At 23.0% G+C, this 21,444-nt stretch overlaps 6 protein-coding genes across 6 annotated transcripts; 2 read left to right on the forward strand and 4 right to left on the reverse strand.

The window, feature by feature from the left end:
• Positions 1–259: 259 nt before the first annotated feature.
• Positions 260–2,847, forward strand: LOC122852595 (RAD50-interacting protein 1). Its single transcript, XM_044152490.1, has 2 exons — positions 260–526; positions 596–2,847. The coding sequence occupies exons 1-2, from the start codon at positions 401–403 to the stop codon at positions 2,669–2,671; spliced, it is 2,202 nt and encodes a 733-aa protein (XP_044008425.1). The 5' UTR covers positions 260–400; the 3' UTR covers positions 2,672–2,847.
• Positions 2,783–8,701, reverse strand: LOC122852590 (WD repeat-containing protein 81). Its single transcript, XM_044152486.1, has 4 exons — positions 7,292–8,701; positions 7,069–7,214; positions 6,814–7,001; positions 2,783–6,720 (listed from the first exon to the last, which is right to left on the reverse strand). The coding sequence occupies exons 1-4, from the start codon at positions 8,699–8,701 to the stop codon at positions 2,783–2,785; spliced, it is 5,682 nt and encodes a 1,893-aa protein (XP_044008421.1).
• A 256-nt stretch (positions 8,702–8,957) lies between these two features.
• On the reverse strand, positions 8,958–9,974 carry LOC122852610 (probable U3 small nucleolar RNA-associated protein 11). Its single transcript, XM_044152512.1, has 2 exons — positions 9,881–9,974; positions 8,958–9,796 (listed from the first exon to the last, which is right to left on the reverse strand). The coding sequence occupies exon 2, from the start codon at positions 9,785–9,787 to the stop codon at positions 9,023–9,025; it is 765 nt and encodes a 254-aa protein (XP_044008447.1). The 5' UTR covers positions 9,788–9,796; positions 9,881–9,974; the 3' UTR covers positions 8,958–9,022.
• Positions 9,975–10,285: 311 nt separating this feature from the next.
• Positions 10,286–13,595, reverse strand: LOC122851015 (katanin-interacting protein-like). Its single transcript, XM_044150062.1, has 11 exons — positions 13,380–13,595; positions 12,860–13,233; positions 12,636–12,787; positions 12,235–12,564; positions 12,005–12,154; positions 11,785–11,920; positions 11,437–11,696; positions 11,025–11,358; positions 10,712–10,953; positions 10,517–10,638; positions 10,286–10,418 (listed from the first exon to the last, which is right to left on the reverse strand). Exons 1-11 carry the CDS (start codon positions 13,472–13,474, stop codon positions 10,286–10,288), a joined length of 2,328 nt encoding a protein of 775 aa, XP_044005997.1. The 5' UTR covers positions 13,475–13,595.
• A 694-nt stretch (positions 13,596–14,289) lies between these two features.
• Positions 14,290–15,914, reverse strand: LOC122851016. The gene is made up of 6 exons (XM_044150063.1): positions 15,905–15,914; positions 15,735–15,835; positions 14,933–15,408; positions 14,689–14,867; positions 14,477–14,612; positions 14,290–14,392 (listed from the first exon to the last, which is right to left on the reverse strand). The coding sequence occupies exons 1-6, from the start codon at positions 15,912–15,914 to the stop codon at positions 14,290–14,292; spliced, it is 1,005 nt and encodes a 334-aa protein (XP_044005998.1).
• Positions 15,915–16,749: 835 nt separating this feature from the next.
• On the forward strand, positions 16,750–18,932 carry LOC122852602 (COP9 signalosome complex subunit 1-like). The gene is made up of 4 exons (XM_044152501.1): positions 16,750–16,883; positions 16,983–17,212; positions 17,305–18,438; positions 18,505–18,932. Exons 2-4 carry the CDS (start codon positions 17,102–17,104, stop codon positions 18,796–18,798), a joined length of 1,539 nt encoding a protein of 512 aa, XP_044008436.1. The 5' UTR covers positions 16,750–16,883; positions 16,983–17,101; the 3' UTR covers positions 18,799–18,932.
• The last annotated feature ends 2,512 nt before the right edge of the window (positions 18,933–21,444 follow it).

The raw sequence follows: 21,444 nt of genomic DNA on the forward strand, positions 1-21,444 counted from the left end.
ATTTATTTAAATTACATAATTATTTAACAATTTTTTTTTTAAACTTGATAAATTGTTTTTCAGTTTTTCTTAATGTTTTTTTTTTTTTGGAGTATACTTTGCTACACGTGGCTTTTTTTTTTTTTTTTTCATTAACGTCTCCGGAAATTGGAATACATATGTGTGAGAAATTCCCAGAAATTTATTATGAAAAAAATTTGTTATTGTTGCCGCTCAAGTTACAGCGCCATTGACATGTAATAAAAAAAAAAAAAAAAAGTAAATAAACAAATAAAAGTTCTGCCTGTCAATGTATTGTATTTTTAATTGTTGATAATAATTAATAACTCGAATTCTACTAGCTGACAGATGATACTATTTATTTATAAAAACAAAACGAAAAAAAAAAAATTAATTTAAAATGGATATTAAACAAAAAGTAATTGAAAAATTTAATGAAGTATTTGGTGATGACATTAAAAATTTAGATAATATAAAAAATTTTCATGAGCAGCTGGTTATTGAAAAAAAAAATATTAAAGAATCGGTGCGTATTTTTTTATTATTGTTATTTATAATAAAATAATCTAAATTAATTTGAAATAATTAATTACAGTTGACAATGGCATCAACAGAAACACCATCAAAATTATTTTTAAATGTTGATAATATAAAATTAGAATTTGAAAAACCAATAAAAAAATCAAATAATTTACTTGAAAAAATAAATAAAGTATTAATTGAAGATAATAAAACAAAAGATGTACAAAATGACATAAATAATATTGAAGAATTAGAAAAATCATTATGTTATTTAAAATTTTTACAAAATATTGAAGATATAAGTAATGAAATGGAAACATCAATGGATATTTGTGATGATGAATCAATGATATCACTTTATATAAATTTAGTTGATATTAGTTATCAAATTGAAACATCATTATGTAAAAATTTATTACATTATGTTCATGAAACATTACATTATTGGCATAATATATTAAAAGATAAATTATCAAATGAATATATGGATATATTAAAAACTTTAAAATGGCCATTTTGTGGTAAAAATGTATCAGCTATTGTAACACCTCTACCAGATACAATAATAAGATTTAAAATTTTAACTGAATATTTATTACAATTACAATTACCAGATGAAAAACATGGAACAACAGTTAAATCAGTTTTATTAACTGATTTTACACCAGTATGTTTACCAATATCATTATTAATTCGTCCATTAAAACAAAGATTTATATATCATTTTAGTGGTAATAAACAAACAAATAGACGTGATAAACCAGAATGGTTTTTTACACAAATATTAACATGGATAAAAGATCATGAAAAATGGATTGATAATAATGTACAGCCAGTTATTGATTCATCTGGTTTTTCTCATATACATGGAAAAATTGAATTTATGAGAGGTTTAGTACAGCTTGCTGTTGAAAAATTACATTCTGAATTACAAATTGTACAATATGATGATGCTTTATTTGGTCATTTTGTTGATGAAGCATTGGGTTTTGAAAGAGAACTTAGAGATACATTATTATATCCATCAAATCAACCAGCAACTGTATTTGTATTAACACAAGCACAAATATTTTCAAAATGGATTAATATGGAAAAAAAATATGCTACTGAAAAAATGGATAGTATATTAAGTGCAACAACAGCATGGCAAAAAATTGATCCATATGATACTGATGAAATGAAAATAACTGAATGTGCTGATGGTTTTTTAACATTATTAATAACAATATGTGATAGATATAAACATTTACCACAACCAGGACATAGATTACAATTTTTAGAATTACAATTAGAATTAATTGATGATTGGAGAGTTAGATTATTACAATTATTACATCAAGAACATTGTCATGATCCATTAAAATCATTAATACCAAAAATATTAAATTCATTAAATTATGTATCAAGTGTATTAATTGAATGGGGTGTTACTGTACATTATTTACAATTAAATTTTTTTAAAAATAAACGTGATGCTGTTGAAGTAGCAAATGCTTTATCACAAGATAATATTATTATTGATAATGAAGATGATGAAAATAGTACAATATTTGATGATGCTATTGGATTACTTAAACGTCTTGAAAATGAATTAATAAATGAAATTTGTGAATCAATATTTATTGATATTAAAAATAAAAGTAAAACATATATTATTGATAAATGGTTTTCAATGCAAAATGAAAAACAAGTATCATCATTATCATTAACACAAAGTGGATGTTTAATGTTTCAAGAATTATCATTAAAATTACATGATTTACATCAAGTACTTGCATTACCAATATTTAAATTAACATGTAAAATTATTGCTAAAAAATTAGATATATATCTTTTTAATGAACTTGTTTTAAATAATAAATTTAATGTTGGTGGTGCAGCACAGCTAAAATTTGATATAACTAAAAATTTATTTACATTATTTGGTATTTATTGTATTAAGCCAGAATCATATTTTCCATTAATGAGAGAAAGTTGTATATTATTAAATACATTATTGGGTTCAGCAATGCTTATGATTGAAGCAATTTCTAATGGTGATGATGATGAAAATAATGGTAAAGAAATTTTAGCTGATATTGGTGTTTATAAAATGTCAACAGAAACAGCATTAATGGTTCTTCAAACACGTACTGATATTGGAATGTAAATAAATATTTTTAATATAATTAAATTAGTTACTAACAAATAAATATTATATTTTATTATTATTATAATATATAATTTAATAATACAAATGGATTATAATTATTTTTTAAAATCAACATAATAATGTAATTCCACCATTATCAGCTCCAAGTAATAAAAGTTTATTCAATGGTAAAATAGTCATAGCTGTAAGAACTCCTTTAAATACATCACTTCTTAATTTTGATGATGAATAATTTGAATTATTATCAACACCAGTATGAACACCAATTCTATTTGCTGTTGTACCAGTTATTAATTGTTTTTCATAAATATTCATACAATGTACTGGTTCAGTTGGTCCTTTTAAATGATATTTTAATTTTCCATCAATTGTATTCCATACAGCAATTGTTTGATCAAGTGATGAAGTTACAATAGTCATATCATCAATAGCTTCAAGTTGTAATATTTCACATTCATGTCCTTTCCATGATGCAATAATAAGTCCAGTACGTATATCAATAATTGTTATAAAACCAGATGCTTGACCAAGTGCAACCCAATTACCATTTGGTGATATTGATATACATCTTATTAAACCAGTTGGATTCATTGATACTTTGAGCTCATTGACATATTGAAATATTCGACAATCAATTATTTTAAGTGTAATATCAGTTGTTGCAACAAGTATTGATGTTGATGGTGGATTACTTGTTGCAATTGTATTAATAATTGTTGGTTTTGAACTTTCTGGACAACCTAATAATGAACCCATAAATGGATCCCAACAATGTACAGAACCATCACATGTTACAGCATATCTTAATGATTCTAAAAATTTAATTGATAATATTGATTTTTTATGTCCTGTATATGTATATTGACATGATGATACAGTATTACCATCACCTTGACTACGTATACTCCATAATTTAACTGTTTTATCTCTTCCACCACTCATAAAACTATTTTCATTATCTAATACATTTAAACATCTTACACTATTTGTATGACCAAAAAAATTTTGTAATTTAATTTGTTTAATATTAAATGTTAAATCTTTATCAGCTCTTCCAATTTCATGCTCCCAATATGCAAGCCAATTACCACGTAATTGACGACCATTTGTTAAATTATTTAATTCACGATTTGTTGCATCTAAATTATCACCAACTTCAATACGATTACCAACAAGTGTCATATTACCAAAACTAACAATTCCACGTGTAATAATATTGTCATCATTTATTTGACAATCATCTGTTGTTGTTGTTGTTGTTTGATTTATTATTTCTGTTTTATTATTATTATGAAAATCATTTGGCAATGATTTTTCATGTTCATCACATAAATCACGTATTAATTGATGATTTTTTAATATATCATTCATTGTTGTTTCATCAAGATTTCTATATAATAATAAATATCCTTTATGTGCAAGTGATGGTGTAAATACTTGTTTAATTTCTTCATGTGCTTTATTTATTTGTGTATTTTTTATGGATGAATCATCAATTGGTGGTGAATAAGATGATGTTTTATTATTTATATTTAATTCTTGTTCAATATTATTATTTTGATAAATTTTATCAAATGATAAAAAAAATTTTTGTATTGGTATAAATAAATGGGTTTTTGTTGTTGATACACCAAGACGTATACTTAAATTTGATAATACATCAAGATATTTATTAGCTAATGTTTTTCTTGCTAAATAACCAGATGGAAATGTATATTTTGTTGTTGATAATATTTTAACTGTTGGATAAAGTATTGATTTAACAATTATTTCACTGATTGATTCAATGAGTAATGTATCACTTAGATATTGTGTAACATGATTTAATAATGCTAAACATGAAAAAATACCACCTTCAAGATTTGGTGTTAATTTACGTTTACAAAGTATTAATAATTCAGCCATATGACTAAAATATTGTAATAATATCATTTGTTCACCATATAAATTTGATATTGCTGTTAAACATTCAAGTACTTTTATTGCATTAATATCACCAGTTAATATATTATTTTTATCATTTATATCAATTGGTGTTAAATTTAATTTTCCAGTATAACAAAGAGTAAGCATACGTAAAAGATTACGTGATAAATGACGAGCAGTAAGAACAGGTCCAAGTCTATGTGATAACCAAATAACAGATTCTGCACTCATATCTGAAACTTTTGATTCTTGTATTAAATTATTATTAATATTTTTATTTGATGATGATGTTAATGAAGCAGATGATGATGTTGATGATGATAAAGATATATTTAATTCTTCATCTGAATTTTTAGCTTGTTCATTTGATAGATCAATTGTTTTTAATTTATCTGTTTCTAATGTAAAACTTGATTGATTATTATATGAACAAGATGCTGGTATATCTTCACTAGATGTTTTACTTCCAATAAGACAACCAATACTTTTTAAATCTGATTTTGGTATAGGAATTGTTGGGGATTTAATGACTCCAGATGGTGTTGATGATGATGATGATGTTGATTGTTTAATAGTATCATCAATAATATCATCAGTTATATTTAATGATAAATCAATTGTTGGTGTTGGTGGAGATGATGATGATGATGACTTTGTTGGTTCTTCAGTTTCCATTGTAAATACTTCTTCAATATCATTATCTGGTGGTGTCATAACAATTGTTGGTGTTATATTATTTTCTGAATCAACAGATGAATCTTCATCAAGTGGTGATAAAATTATATCAATATCATTTAAATTACCATTTAAATAACATGTTTTTAAATTACCAAATTTCGATTGTTGATTATAAATTAATGAACCTTGTGGATAATCACGATAACCACCAACTGCTTCAACTAAAGGTGTTATAAAATTATCTAAAAATTTTTTAAGACCTAAACGTACCATTAATCTCAATAAAAAACTTCTATGATATAATCTCATTGATTTAAATTTAGCAAGTGTTTCATGTGGTAATGAATTTGCATATGGATTACAATCAAGTATTGATCCATTTTCATAAATTTTAATAATTGATGTTAAAAAAATTTTTGATGTATCTTTTGGTCCAAGTATTTTAGCTATTGAATCAAATAAATACCATGCTCCAAGTACACAACAATATGGTTCATTCATAATTTCACGTATATGTGGTACAATTAATTGTATACTTGATTCCATTGAATTTTCTAAATATGGAAATAATTTTTCAAATTCTCTAAATAATGATTTAACTTTACTTTCACTTATTTTACATAAATATTCAATTTTCATTTTTGCTATATTTTCTTTTGGATCATTATCCGTTAATACATAATTTAATTGTTTAATAATATTTTTATATTCTTGTAGCATTTCAATGATACTATAAAGTTTTTGAAAATATTTTGTTGATGGAAATAAATTATTTGAAAGTATTGATTGTAAAAATTGATGAGATGATGGTGGTGGTAATCCCATATATGTAATTGTTGGATATTTAAATATTTCATTATTTAGATTTATTTTATCTGTATTTATTATACCATAAGTTTTTGGTATAACATCAACTTGTAATAATAAACCAACTGAATTTTTAATACATTTTGGTAATGAATCAGAAAATTGATTTAATACATTTTTACATGTTTCAAATCTACGTGTAAATGAATTTTTATTTGTTGTTATACCACGAAATTTATCTGGCATAAATATTTCAACAATTAAACAGCCAATAATTTGTTGTTCTTTTATTCTTGCTGTTGCAACAATTTGACGATAATTTGATGAATCAATTTGATTTATAATTTTTGGTTCATAAATTTTATATGTTATTTTATTCATAAATGTATGAGTTGCTTCAACATGTTGTAATGCTGCAATTGGATTATAATCTTTTGGTAAATGTATTGTTTGTGGTTTTTCAATTCGTGGACTATCTTCATTTGTTTGTAAAGAACTACGTGATCTACTTAATAAACGACTAAGTGCTAATGGTGATGATCTTGCAACATTAACAGTTGTAACTGATAATTCTTCTTCATCAAAACCAGAACTATGATCTTCATCTTCACTCTTTTGTTCATTTCGTTCATTTTCTATATGAAAAAATTTAAAAAAATAAAAAGATTATAATCAATTTAATAATTAAGTGACAAGTTTTTTTTTTTTTTTTGTGTTGATCAACATACTTGGTGAAGATTTGACATTCGATAGACAAAAACGTGGTGCTATTTTACTCCAATATGGTGATGGTACAATTTTTTGTGGATGAGGATAATTAAATAATTGAACAACACCAGAATTTGTTAAACTCGTGTGTTTATCAACAAGTTGTAGACAAACATTTTTTGATTTAATTGCTGCAGCACCAGATAATCTGTATACAAAAAATAAAAATAATATTAATAAATAACAATTAGCCAATTTAAAAATTACAATCATACTTGTAGCCAAATGTTAAATCAATCCATTGATGTAATCTTTCTGATACGTAATGACTCTCTAATGCTTCTCTATGTATTTCTATAAAATCCTCGGGTGAACGTGCCCAACTTGGTAATTCTAAATCTGGTAAATCTTCATGAATTGACTATGAAAAAAAATAATATAATTATTATCATGTTGTTATTGATAAATTTATATATTATATTTTAAAATACAACTTACTTTAAATACATTTGGATCAATAAAAAATTGTGGTATACATTCATCTGGACTCCATTCTTGTAAACGTTGAATTGATACTGGATATTCACCAGGTACCCATTGTGATCTAACATGTTTACAAAGTACATTTTTTTGATAACGTCTTGATAAATAAACATAATATGTTATTTCGGATAATACATCAGAAATATGATGTCCAACTTCATTTGTTTGTTGTGTATCAAATGTTAAATCAAGTTGTCTATCACCTTTATTTAATCTATATTTTGATTTACTTAAATCACGCCAATTTTTACCATTTCTTGATGAAAAATCAGTAACCCATGGCATAACATGATGACAACTTGGATCACCAAATTTACGTCCAGCTAAATTATTAATTGATGTTAAATAATCAAAATTACTTAATTGTCCATTAATCCATTGTTGACATAAATCTTCAATTTTTTCATTTAAACCAAAATCAAATGGTTTTATATTTGATAAATTAAATTGTCTAGATGTTGAATTTGTTTTATAAAATGTATTTTTTTTTTTATCATCATCATTATCATCAACATTATTATGATGATTTTTTAAATAAATATTGTCATCTAATTTTGGAAATACTTGAATAGTATAATTATCTAAAATTAGTATGTCACTTAAATTTATTTCACCAAGTACTAAACCAGAATCATGAAGATCTCTTGATAATTTTAATAATTGATATACTAAAAATAATGGTATACTATAGCCAGTTGATAATGCTGCTGGACTAAACATAACACATTCTTGTAATGAATATTTTGTTGTTTGTTCATAAAAAATTATAAATGATGTTTGTGTTTCAATTGTTATTATTGCTGGTACCAAATTACAATGTGTTCTTGGATTTATTGATGCTGGATTTATTGAAACAATATTACCATTTTCTAAATAAACCAATGGACAACCATATAAACGTGAAAGTACTTGATGCATAACTGATGTGTCAGTGATACTTGGTGTTAATAGAGATTGTTCTTTTTGATTATCAACTGGATTCCATGGACTTGAATATTTTTTATATGAGTCTTTCCATAAATTACGATAATTTGTCTCGGAAACATAACGAAGAAGTTGAGGAAATGTTAAATCTGATTGTACTTTTGAACTTGTAGAATGTTTATCTCTTGGTAGTGGAATTGTATTTATAAATTTTTTATCATATATTTTAGCATATAATTTGGTCCAATTTTTACCTAATTCATCTAGACTTGGTTGAGCTTCAATTTCATCTGTTGATAATTCTTCATGAGTGTAAAAATTATTTTTACCAATTTTTTTAAAATTTAATAACCAATTTTTATGAGCAATTATTGATATTTTATTGTCAATTTTATGCATATATTTTAGAGGAATGTTTAAATCTTTATTTAAAATATCCATTTTTAATTATTTATTTAAATTCAATATTACAGAATTTTAGATTTTATTATTATTATTATTCATTGTTTACACATAAACACTTGACATTTTTTTGTTTTTCATAACATGTTAATATGTCAAACACAGCTGACTGGATAGTATTTGGGCTGATGTTCATGTTGTGATGCTGTCGACGGCGATAAAAAAACAGCAATGTATTAAAAAAAACATAATTGCATAAAAATATTGTATTATTAATGCTCAAGGTAATAATTAATAAAAACAAAAGAAAGAAAATTTATTAATAAAATTATATTATATTTAACTGATAAATTACAATTATTATCGTTTACGTTCATATGGCCATTTATAAATTGGAGCATGTTGTTGACTTCCTTGACGTATTGTTTTTGGTCTGGTGATTCTTTTTTCTTTAATGGCTCGTCTTGCTTCAAGTTTTTCTTGTACAACAGTAAGCGCATTTTCTCGATCAATACGTTTACGTAATTCCGTATAGCTCATATGTTTTTGTTGCTCAAATTTAGCAATAGTTGCTTGACTTAAATCAGGTAATTTCAAGTCTTTGATACGTGATAATCTTGGTCTGTTGGTACGTCTATTTAATAAATCTGGATGAGTGTCTAGTTTTTTAGCAAGATCAAAATTTTTTTCTTCTTTAGTATCATCAACAAAAAATATATGTTGATTTTTGGTAACATTTGCTGCATCAAGTAGATGTAATTGACTCTGTAATTTTTCAATTTTTTTAGCTTCTAAATGTCTTTTGTAAGCAACATACTTGAGATCTTGTGTTTCCATTAATTTAATTTGTTCTGGTGTGTGTTCTTCTTTTTTATCTTTTTCTCTGTGCACACCACCATGATCAATTTTCGAATTAATCATGTGAAAATAAAATTCATCTGGATTTTTATTTTGTGCACGTTTACGTAAAAGTTTCAAGGCAGCTTGTTTTTCATTATAATCATTTGCACGAAGCTTGTAATCTTTTTTCTTTTCTAAAATACCCAAAAAGTTTCTTGCCTCTGGTTGATGTCGTTCTCGATGAGTTTTTTGGCCAGTTTTGGCTGCTTTTTTCCAGCTTGACATTATGCAATTCTACAAATTGATATTTTAAAAAATCATTAATTAACACAACAAGTTATTTTATTAATTACACACTTTATTAATTGAATAACTTACTTGTTATGTATATTTATTTATAATTAATATACATATAAATATTTATTTGTTGATTTGTTTACGTCAAGTGTAACACGTTTTTATAAATTACATATAAGAAGATTAGGTTATTAAAAACATTAAAAAAAAAAATAATAATAATAATATAAAACACAGCGCACTGTATACATATCAAGAACTAAAGAAAAAAAAATGGCATTTCCTCTTGTTTAAAATTAAATTAAATTAAATTATTTTTCGAGACAACAAGTGTTTTTTACTCAATTATAAAAAAATTGTAGATTGTATTTTGGATATATAAAAAAATTTGTGACAAAGATGACAAACATAAAATAAATAATATTTGAAATTTTTATCTATCAAAAAGAATATATATACATTTTACAAGTTTTATAATAATTAAATTTATATTGCATAATAATTGCGTGAATTTTTTGGCATATTTGAAGTAAATGGTCGTAGTAAAGGATCAGGTTGATCATCACTTCCAAGTGTTGCAATATTTTCAAAATTTAATAAATGAATTTCTTGCTCTGATCTGAAAAACAAACAAATTATTTTTTTTTTTTTACATTTATTTAAATTATATTATTTTTCAAGTATTAATTTTATATTTTTTTCAATTAATTAACTTACGTTTTTGGTTTTTTCATTGGACTATAAAAATTACTATTATCATTTGTACTAAAATGAATTTCTCCATGTGTATCATCTTTTTCTAAAGAACCATTATACACCAGTAAATCATCAACAAATATCTAAAAAATATTATGTTTAATTTATAAATATAATAATAAAATTTATAAATTAATAATTAATTTAAAAATTTACCCCAAATTCTTTGACTCTTCTTCTAGGTGTTTTTAAATAATTCCAAATTCTAATCATTGACACTGCAACTGGATAATCAAATATAACATAAATTCTATTAATTTCACCTGGTAAAATTGGTGCAAGCCATGAATGTTGTCCTTCATTATTATCATTAATTTCATCAATTAATTTATCTGGTGTTCTAACATCATTTTCCATTCCCATAATTATATTAACACTTTCTGGATATGCAGCAATATCTTGAAATAAAAAAAAAAAATTTATTAGCATAAAAAGTATGTATATTTAACAAAATACAAAATTATATTACTTTTTTTTGTAAGAAAAATTTGCTCTCCTTGAGCTCCAAATAATTCAATTCCATTTAAGCCAACGTAATATGCATCACCCCATGTTGAAAATATTAAAATTTGATAAATAAAACCTTGAGGAACAGGTGTTGCTTCATAATCACAATCAAGTGTTTCAAATAATTCAATTTTTTGTTCAATTTTATTATTAATAATATTACTTGGTCCATTAATAAAACTCAATTCTTGACAAAAATTATAATGACAACATCCAGGTGCTCTTCGTAGCTCAAAACCTTCAAAATCATCAGAAAATAATTTTTTTCCATCAAGTTCAATCATCATTTGTTTAACCTGTAATAAAATAATATATAAAAAAAAATTTTATTTACTATTTAAATGATTTTAAATTATATATTTTTTAATAATTACACCAAAGTATGAAGACTCAAGTGACTCATTGTAATTCCATATTCTGATTCCAGTTAAAAATTCTTCAGCATTTAATGTTATAATTATTGTTATATCAATGTCAAAAATTTTTCTTGATATCCACATGTATTTTGGTTCCATTGTCATGTTATTTCCATCAATTAATCTATCGATTGTTTCGTTATCATCTTGACATGACAAGGACATCTGGCTTGAGGGTATTACTCCATGATCAGTCATTATTTCAATACCATTAAGACCTGAATGAATGAAAAAAAAAAAAATATATACATTATTATTTGAGTATTAAAATTCTTTTAGATGTGATTATTAATTTTTTTTCTTTACCAATCATTTCTGAAGAGTTCCAGTTTGATAATAATATTAATTTTATTTCTCTACATGATATTGACATACTTTTATCATTACTGCTTGATGATTGAATAGATTCTTCTAGATATTCTGTTGTTTTTGATTCAACTAGCTAGATTTAATATTGACAAAAAAATATGTAAAATTAAATATCAAGATGCTTTTAAATAATTATAAAAATAGTATGTTTTGTTACTTGATAATCTGTTGCAGCTGTAGAAGGACGTAAATCTACAGCTGTAGAAGATTTTTCTTCTGTAGAAGATGAATCAATAAATTCGAGAAAATTTGTATCATTTATTGATATCATTTCTAAAATATTATCATCAATTGTAAATAAAATAGTCTGTAACAATGAAAAAATAAATAAATAAATAATAAATTAGCATATTAAATGTATTTAAATAAATTAAATATAAATATTACATCTCCAAATGAATTTATATTTCCAACAATATCACCACAAGCACGTGCTATTTCACCAGAAAAAATACTACAATTATCTAATTTTATAATAATATTTTTGGCACCTTGATAAGAATGTATTCTTGATTTATTATAATTCCATATTCTAATTAATCCAATTTTAATAATATTTGCAAATTTAATATATATTATGTGATTATTTCCACTTGTAAATGGAACTCTCCATATATTTAAATCATCACGAGTACGATAAATTCCATTTATTAAATTATTTGTATTGTTATTTTGTTGTTGAAAATCATTTGGATCATCACTTGACTCGTACCAAATCTAACAATTATAAATATTAATTATAAAATAATATTTTAAATATGTAAATATTGTTTTTTTTATATTTTTACTTTGATAATTTCTGGTGGTTCACCAGTTGATGAAAATATTTCAATGCCATTTAAACCAACATAATGACGATCTCCCCAAGTACTTATTATATTAATTTTTAATAATTGACCTGATGGTAATTCTGGAATGACAAAATCTTCAAGTTCATCATCTAAAATATAAAATATTATTATTATTATATTTTAAATAAATTTTTGAATATATAATTTAATGAAAACATTACCTTGTTGACGTAAATCAAATTCAATAATTTTTTCACGTTTTGGTGTTATATCAACTGATTTTTTTCTAACAGTATTATATTTTTTTTCTTGTAATGATAAACTTGACATTTCTTTTTTTAATGGTATATTATTTAAACTTAATTTACGTTTTTCATATGGTAAATTATTTTTTAATGTTGATTCTGTTAAACGTCGTGTTTGACATTTTGGCATTATTTCAATATTATTATTAATTTTATTATCAAATCTTAATTTTCTATGTGAATAATTATATTTTTTTTTTTCATTTAATGATAAACTTGAGGATAATGTTGTTTCAAATGGCAAATTATCATTAGACATTGAAACATCTTTTTTTAATTTTCTGTCATTTCTAAAAACAAAAAGAAAAAAAAATATAAAAAACTTGATTATTATTTTTTTAAATAGATTTTTAATTTATTTATTTATAAATTAACAGTTTAGATAATTTTTTTAATTATTTAGCAATTTAATAAATATAAAAACAAAATAGCTTACTCTGTCATTTCCATGAGCCAAGATGGTAATGATTTTTTTGTTTTTGTTTTGTTTGATGACAATGGTGTTGAAATATTTTTTATTTTTGTATCCATAATTATTTGTTTTTTTTTTTTTTAATTTTTTAAATTAGATAATTAATTGTTTATTGATATTATTTTTTTTCTTGTCGTTTTTTTTTTCTTGTTTTCATTACATCAGCTGACTATATCAGGACATTCCAACAACTGGCATGTTTTGTTGATGGAATGGTCTCTTGGTAAGTTTGTTAACTTGTTGTCAACACTGTTACCATGGTGATACATTCAGTGTCAATGTTCTTTTACAAGGTAATAATAAGCGTGATGTATAAATTTCATAATTTAAAAAAATGTAAATATTATTTTTTCAAAAGTTTTTATTTCATATTAAATTAATCTAAATTATAAAAATATCTGATAATTTAAAATAAAAATTTCCAAGTTTTGATTTATTATTTTTGTGAAAAAACTTGAGATAATTATTGCAGTTATTAAATTAATTGAAAAATATATTTTTTATTTTATAAATTTTATGCAGATAATAATTATTATTTGACCTTTTTGAGTGTACTTGAGATAGATGAAAATATAATTTCGTCACTTTATTGATTTTCTAGAACAACAAAATTAATGGCTAATTTAACTGTTAAAAAAAAAAAAAAAAGTTGTTGGAGGAATAATTATGTACACTGAATACATTAACATTTAATTTTTTTTATTTATAGATTTTACAATAAATTTTGTATTTAATTTAAAAATAAAATTAGCTTGATTAATATTTTTAATATAAAAATTAATTTTTTATTTTAGAATAATTTCTGTTGAAAAAATAAGACAAAAAAAAAAAATTAAGAACAATATAATTAAATAATAGCTCAACATTAATAAGATTAATGTGAACAATCTGAAGAAAGAAATGATAATCTATCATTTTGATTTGAACCAACTACTTTAACAGGTTCATCTTGGCCATTGTAAAAATACAATACTCCCCTAAAGAAATAATAAAAAAAAAAATAAATAATAACGATAATTATTTAAAATTAAACAATATAAATTTTTGTAATAATAACTTACTCATTTCTCTCATATGCAATCCAGTAAAATGTATTATTAAATACTGCTAAATTAGTAGCAAAATTTGGAATCTCCTTGATAAAAACAACGTCTTGTGAATTTATTGGTCGTGAAGAAGTACTGATGTCAACACAATCTAAATCATTCAAAAATAAATATATATTATTTTTCTTTTCAATATTAATAAATTGATTTAAATAATAGATACTTACTCAATTCAGAATTTTCATAATTCAAAGCAATCCAGCATAATTTATCAAGTACATAATCAATTGCAAAATCAACAAAAATTTCGTCTCTTAATCCATCAAAAAGACCTTGTGGACGATGATTAAATGATGTTGAATAATTTGAATAATACCATAATTCAGTATGTGCAAAAAATATTTCGCTAAAAAAATAATTGAATAAATAAAAAAAGAAATAAATAAATATTAATTAAAATTTTTTACTTACTCTCGTTTTGGATAAATATGTATTACACTCATAGCAATTTCTTTACGTGGATTAATAATATATTTTGATTCTTTAAATGATTCATTTGTAACTTTAATTGAATATTGTTTTTTATTGTTACATTCAATCCAATAAATATTTCCTGTTTTCCTATCTGATGCTATTGATGTTGCATTATTAAACATATCAGAGACTTGATTAATTCTTTTAAATTCATTATTATCATTGTAATTTATTATATCGAGAACTTTTCTTTCATCTTCTTTTGATTTTTTTAAAATATAAATATTATTATTTGCACAACTAATAGTAAATTCTTTATTGTGGGAATTTTTACTATCAAATGTACCAGAAAAGCTTGAAGAGTCAGTTATTTCAATTTCTGATAAATTTTTATTTTTTTTAGAAAATGGAAGTGTAAATAATCCACTTGAATTTACGTATACTAAAAAATTATCTGATGATGTCGATGTTTCCTAAAATTATTATTAATTACGTTTTAAAAATCATCATATTACAAAACATTTCATATATTATTTTTTTTTTTTTTTATCTTGTGTTTTTTCATAACGATAAAAAAAAAAAAAAAAAAAAAAAAAAAAAAAAAATTATCTTTATAATTGAATAGAGTTGGTTTTTCTTTTAAAATACATATAGAACAAACAAGTGTTTTTTTTTAAAAAAATGAGGTCAATTATGTCTTTGTTCAAGTATTTTTTTTTTTTTTTATAAATAATTTTTAAATATTTTCTTAATCAATTTATTCGAAATTTAAAATAATTGAATCAATTTTATTTTTTACCTTTGAAAAATTTTCCACTGAATCAACAGTACTCAAGGGTGTTGCATTGATCCAGCCAAAAAGTCCAAAACCGACAGCAATAATAACGAGTGATGTAATTGCTTAAATATTATTTCAAATAATTAATATAATAATTAAAACATTTTATTTTTTTAAATCATTGTACTTACGTAATTTCATTTTGAATCAATGATGAACTTTAGAATGATCAATATTTTCAAGTAAATTTCGATATAAAAAAAAAAAAAAAAAAAAAGTAGATAATCAAATTTGGAGTTAGACGAGCCAAATGAACATTTTTTCTGAACAACCTTGCTATATATACCATTTTTTTTTTTATCAAGTTTTGATAAATCACCTGGGTCAATTGACGTCACATAACTATCAAAGCTTTAAAAATAAAACAAAATGACTATTTTCATAAACAAAAACAGATAACAGCTAAATTTAAAAATAAAAAAAAAAAAAAAAACCCACCTTGACAGACACACATTGTGGTAACATTGAGTGATAAGCCGATGTCTTTATGACCCATATAAAAATTAGTCATATTTACGTATAAAGGCAACATTTTATGACCAAATAAGAAAATTTTTATATACTTAATTTTTTTCTTTTATTAATATTTTTTTTTATGCTAAATTAGCTTTTAAAATGCCATTCAAACTGTTCTTATCCAGGATGTTATTAATCAAAGTTTCAACATATTTTTTTGACAATTAATTTTATAACATATTTCTTTTTAATTTATGTTATTTTTAATTTTTAAATATTTACCAAGTTAATTAAAATTTGTTTATTTATGTAAAAACTTGAGTAAATAGTTTTTTGTTTTGCATGATCATATATTTGATTAGAAAATTTCTATGCTTGATATTTTTCTATCAATATTTCTCTAAAATAATTAAAAAAAAACCTCATTAAATTTAAAAATAAAACAGATGAATATACAGCGCCACTATCCATGTACTACAAATCTAAAAAAAAAAAAAAAAAATAAATAATAATAATAACCGTATTCATCAAGTTGCGCATTTTTGTTACAACAAAAAAAATTTTCAGCGAATGAAAAAAAAAAAAAAAGAGGAAAAAGAATAACACGACAATTATTTAATCAAAATTTTCGTTAATGAGGTTTTAAATTTGAAGGTAATTATTATGTTAAATTTATAGTAAAAAAAATTATATTGTTAATCAGAGACAAACAAAAGATCAAATATTAAAAGGTTATGTTATCAATGTTGACAGATTAATTTTCTTTTTTGTTCTCCAACAACAACGCCGGTTACGAGAACAAATTATTAATAAAAAGCTAAAACGTTTGTTTATTTAATCATTGAAGAAATAAGTAAAATAAACAATTTAAAATGTTTTCATTTGTACAACAAAATGCAATTGAGCCAATGCAAGTTGATATACCAAATGAAGATAACGACAACAATGATGAAGAGCCATATGTCGTTGAAAATCCAACAATGGTAAACATGAAAATAAAAAAATATAAATAATATCATTAAATTTTTATGTAAAATATATAATAACTAAAAAATATATTTAATTTACATTTTAGGATCTTGAAGTTTATGCAAATAGTTATAATGGTTTAGCAAAATTGTATCGTTTGAGTTACATTGCTGATCATTGTCCAAGTTTACGTGTTGAAACACTTAAAATGGCAATAAATCATGTAATGACAACATACAATGTATCATTGTATCAGTTACTTCATAAAAAATTATTACAAGCAATAAATACACCAGGATTACCTGATATTGCTGCACAATCAACAGCTCAAGATATACCAACATTAAATCAAGCATGGGTTGAATCAAAATCTAAAAAAGCAGCATTAAAACTTGAAAAACTTGATACTGATTTAAAAAATTATCGTAGTAATTCAATAAAAGAAAGTATAAGACGTGGTCATGATGATCTCGGTGATCATTATTTAGATTGTGGTGATCTTAGTAATGCATTAAAATGTTATTCAAGAGCAAGAGATTATTGTACAAGTGGTAAACATGTTGTTAATATGTGTTTAAATGTCATTAAAGTATCAGTATATTTACAAAATTGGACTCATGTATTAACATATGTTGCTAAAGCTGAAAATGCACCAGAATTTACTACTGAAACAAATGGTAATGGTAAAGATAATAATAATCAAGTTGTATTAACAAAATTAAAAGTATCAGCTGGTCTTGCATCACTTGCTATGAGAAAATATAAAATGGCTGCAAAACATTTTCTTCAAGCATCACTTGATCATTGTGATTTTCCAGAATTATTATCAACTGGTAATGTTGCATTATATGGTGGTTTATGTGCATTAGCAACATTTGATAGACCTGAATTACAAAAACAAGTTATATTTAGTAGTTCATTTAAATTATTTCTTGAACTTGAACCACAATTACGTGATATTATATTTAAATTTTATGAATCAAAATATGCATCATGTTTAAAATTATTGGATGAAATCAAAGATAATATATTATTAGATATGTATATTGCACCACATGTTAATGTATTATATACACAAATACGTAATAGAGCACTTATACAATATTTTGGTCCATATTTAAGTGCTGATATGAGAAAAATGGCTGTTGCATTTAATCGTAGTGTACCAGCACTTGAAGATGAACTTATGCAACTTATTCTTGATGGACAAATACAAGCAAGAATTGATTCTCACAACAAGGTAATATAAATATTTAATTATATTTATTTATATTTATTATTATCATAATTATAATTTTTTTTCTAGATATTGTATGCAAAAGATGTTGATCAACGTAGTACAACATTTGAAAAATCAATAAACATTGGTAAAGATTATCAAAGACGTACAAGAATGTTATTATTACGTTCAGCAATATATAAACATCAAATACAAGTCAAAGTTGATGATTCAGCTGGTGCTGTTGATGGTCTTCTTGAATTAGTTAATGAAAAATCATTTAAAAAAAAAGGATTTCTTTTACAGTCCCAACAACGTGATACACAATTAATTGAAATGTCTGTTGCACCTGGTAATAGCAGCACAACACCAAGAAGTTAATTCATTTAATTTTAATTTTTTCCATATTTAAATTACTCAAGTGATTATTAATACGATAATTTTATACCATCAATGTACATACATAATAAAGTGCATTAATTTAATAATTATCAAAATTACAATAATAAAATTCATTTGGCTTTTTTATTTCTTTTTTTTTAATTGATATTATTTCTGCTACACATCATAACAAGGTATAGGAATGAAAATAAAATTAAATAAAAAATACAAAATAACTTTGAATAATTTTATTCTTTTTTCGACAATTAAACAAAATAAATTTTTAATTAATTGACTTTTTAACTTCAATTCCAAATAAGTTTGTAAATAAACAAAAAATTAGTTTTTTTTTAATTGATTTTACAATATTCATTTAAGATTGATTAGACTCATAATTATTAATTTTTTTTTTCATTTAGATTAAAGTGCAGTAAAGTGATATTAAGTTTTCAGAAAAAAAAATCTGGTTTTCTGGTGCATAGGCTGGTGCATATTAGAGTAATTCCTGTTGAAAAAATAAAATATAACAAAATATAATTAATTATAAAAATATTTAAATAATCAAATAATAATAATTTTTCAATACATACATGAAACAAAAAGACAGATAATAGAAACAAATAAAAAACTTGGATCAAGTTTAATTATAAAAAGGACAATTTGGCATTAAAAATACAAATTGATGAAGACTTTTCGTTAAACCGTCGGTGATTTTAACAGCTGTCTCATTGCCATTTTTAAAATACATCACTTGCCTAGTAAATAAATTTTAAATTAAAAAATTTTCAAATGATGTAAAAAAGTCAATAACCACTCACTCATTAATTTCGTATTCAGTCCAATAAAATGCATTATTAAATACAGCTAAATGGTTAGGACGATTACTTTTAAATTCATAAATACGTTGAATATTTTGTGAATTCAATGGCCGATGAGAATTGCCGATATTAATACAATCTAAATTAATAATTCAACAAATTATTATTATTATCATTTAAATATTAAATTTAAAAATAGTAAATATACATACTAAGATAGTATGGCATTGTTAATAACCGAGTATTATTTTGAAACTTCATTTCTACACCAATCCAACATAATTTATCAAGTGCATAATCAATAACAAAATCTACAATCAATTCACTTTTCATTGATATAAAAAATAGTAAATTTTTACTACTACCAGGTGAACAAGAAGTGTTCCATAAATTATTACCATCTGTAAAATATATTTCTCTAAAAAATAAAATAAAGAAGAGTATAAATTAATTAATTGAAAACTTTAAATTATTTTTTTTATATTTTTGTATATACTTACTTTTGCTTTGGATAAACTTGAATATTTTTCATATACATATCAGAAGGATTAGTAATATAATCAATTTTAGTAAATGATTTGTCTGTTACTTTTAAAACATATTTTGAATTTTCAAAATCAATCCAGTATAAATTTTTTGTTGTCCAGTCAAATCCAATTGACGTTGCATTATCAAAAATATTTAAAATTCTATTGATTCTTTTGAATTTGTTATCATTATAATTTATGACATCAAGCATTTGTCCAGCTGAAAAAAAAAATAAATTTACAATTAAATTATATTGATGAAAATTAATTTAAAAAAATTACCAATGGCTGGTGAAGGTTTTAAAATATAAATATTTTTATCAACGTAATCAGTTGTAAATGTTCGAAAACTTGTATAAGTATTATCTTCTGTTGAATTTTCTATTTCAACAATTGATAATTGTTTTTTTTCTATTGAATATGGCAAAGTGTACAGCCCAGTAGAATTTACATATAATAAATAACTGCCATCATTTTCTTGTTGCTTTTCAGAGCTTTTATAATTAATATTTTCAATAAAATTTTTCTTTGACAATGGAATATATGGACAATTTGAATAAACAAACAATAATTGATTTTGTAATTTTAAATGATCAGCAAGTTTAACAGCTTTTTCTCTGCCCTTTTTAGCATACAACTCTACCCTATAATAAAGTAATTTTAAACAATTATTACAATAGTAATAATATTATAAATAAAATAATAAATTAAAGAACAACTTACACATCATTTTTATGATCAAATTCAATCCAATAATAATTATCATTAAATACTGCTAAATTCCAAACAGGATTTTTAATTTCATCAATTAAATCAATGTCTTTCGAATTTAGAGGTCGATTAAAATTATTGATACTCGCACAATCTAAAAAAAAAAAAAAATAATTAAAATTAACTATTTCATTATTTTTTTTAAATAAAAAATAATAAATACATACTGAGATTATATTTTTCTTCAACATAAACAATCCAGCATAATTTATCAAGTGCATAATCAATTGAAAAATCTAAATACTCTTCATTTTTTATTTCATCAAAAAGACGTTTTAGAGGATTATTAAATGATGTTGAATAATTTGAATAGTAATAAAGAGCATCATGATGTAAAAAAAATAATACACTAAAAATAATAAAACAATATAATATTAAAAAAATAAAATAAATTGTTTTATTAATTTTTTCATATTTACTCTTGTTTTGGATAAACGTGAATAAGGCTTATATTTATTCCTTGGGTAGAATCAGCAATATATTTTGTTTGTTGAAATAATTTATCTGTTGATTTTATTGAATATTTTTCA

This window comes from Aphidius gifuensis, linkage group LG3 (assembly GCF_014905175.1).
Source record: "Aphidius gifuensis isolate YNYX2018 linkage group LG3, ASM1490517v1, whole genome shotgun sequence".
Lineage (NCBI taxonomy): Eukaryota > Metazoa > Arthropoda > Insecta > Hymenoptera > Braconidae > Aphidius > Aphidius gifuensis.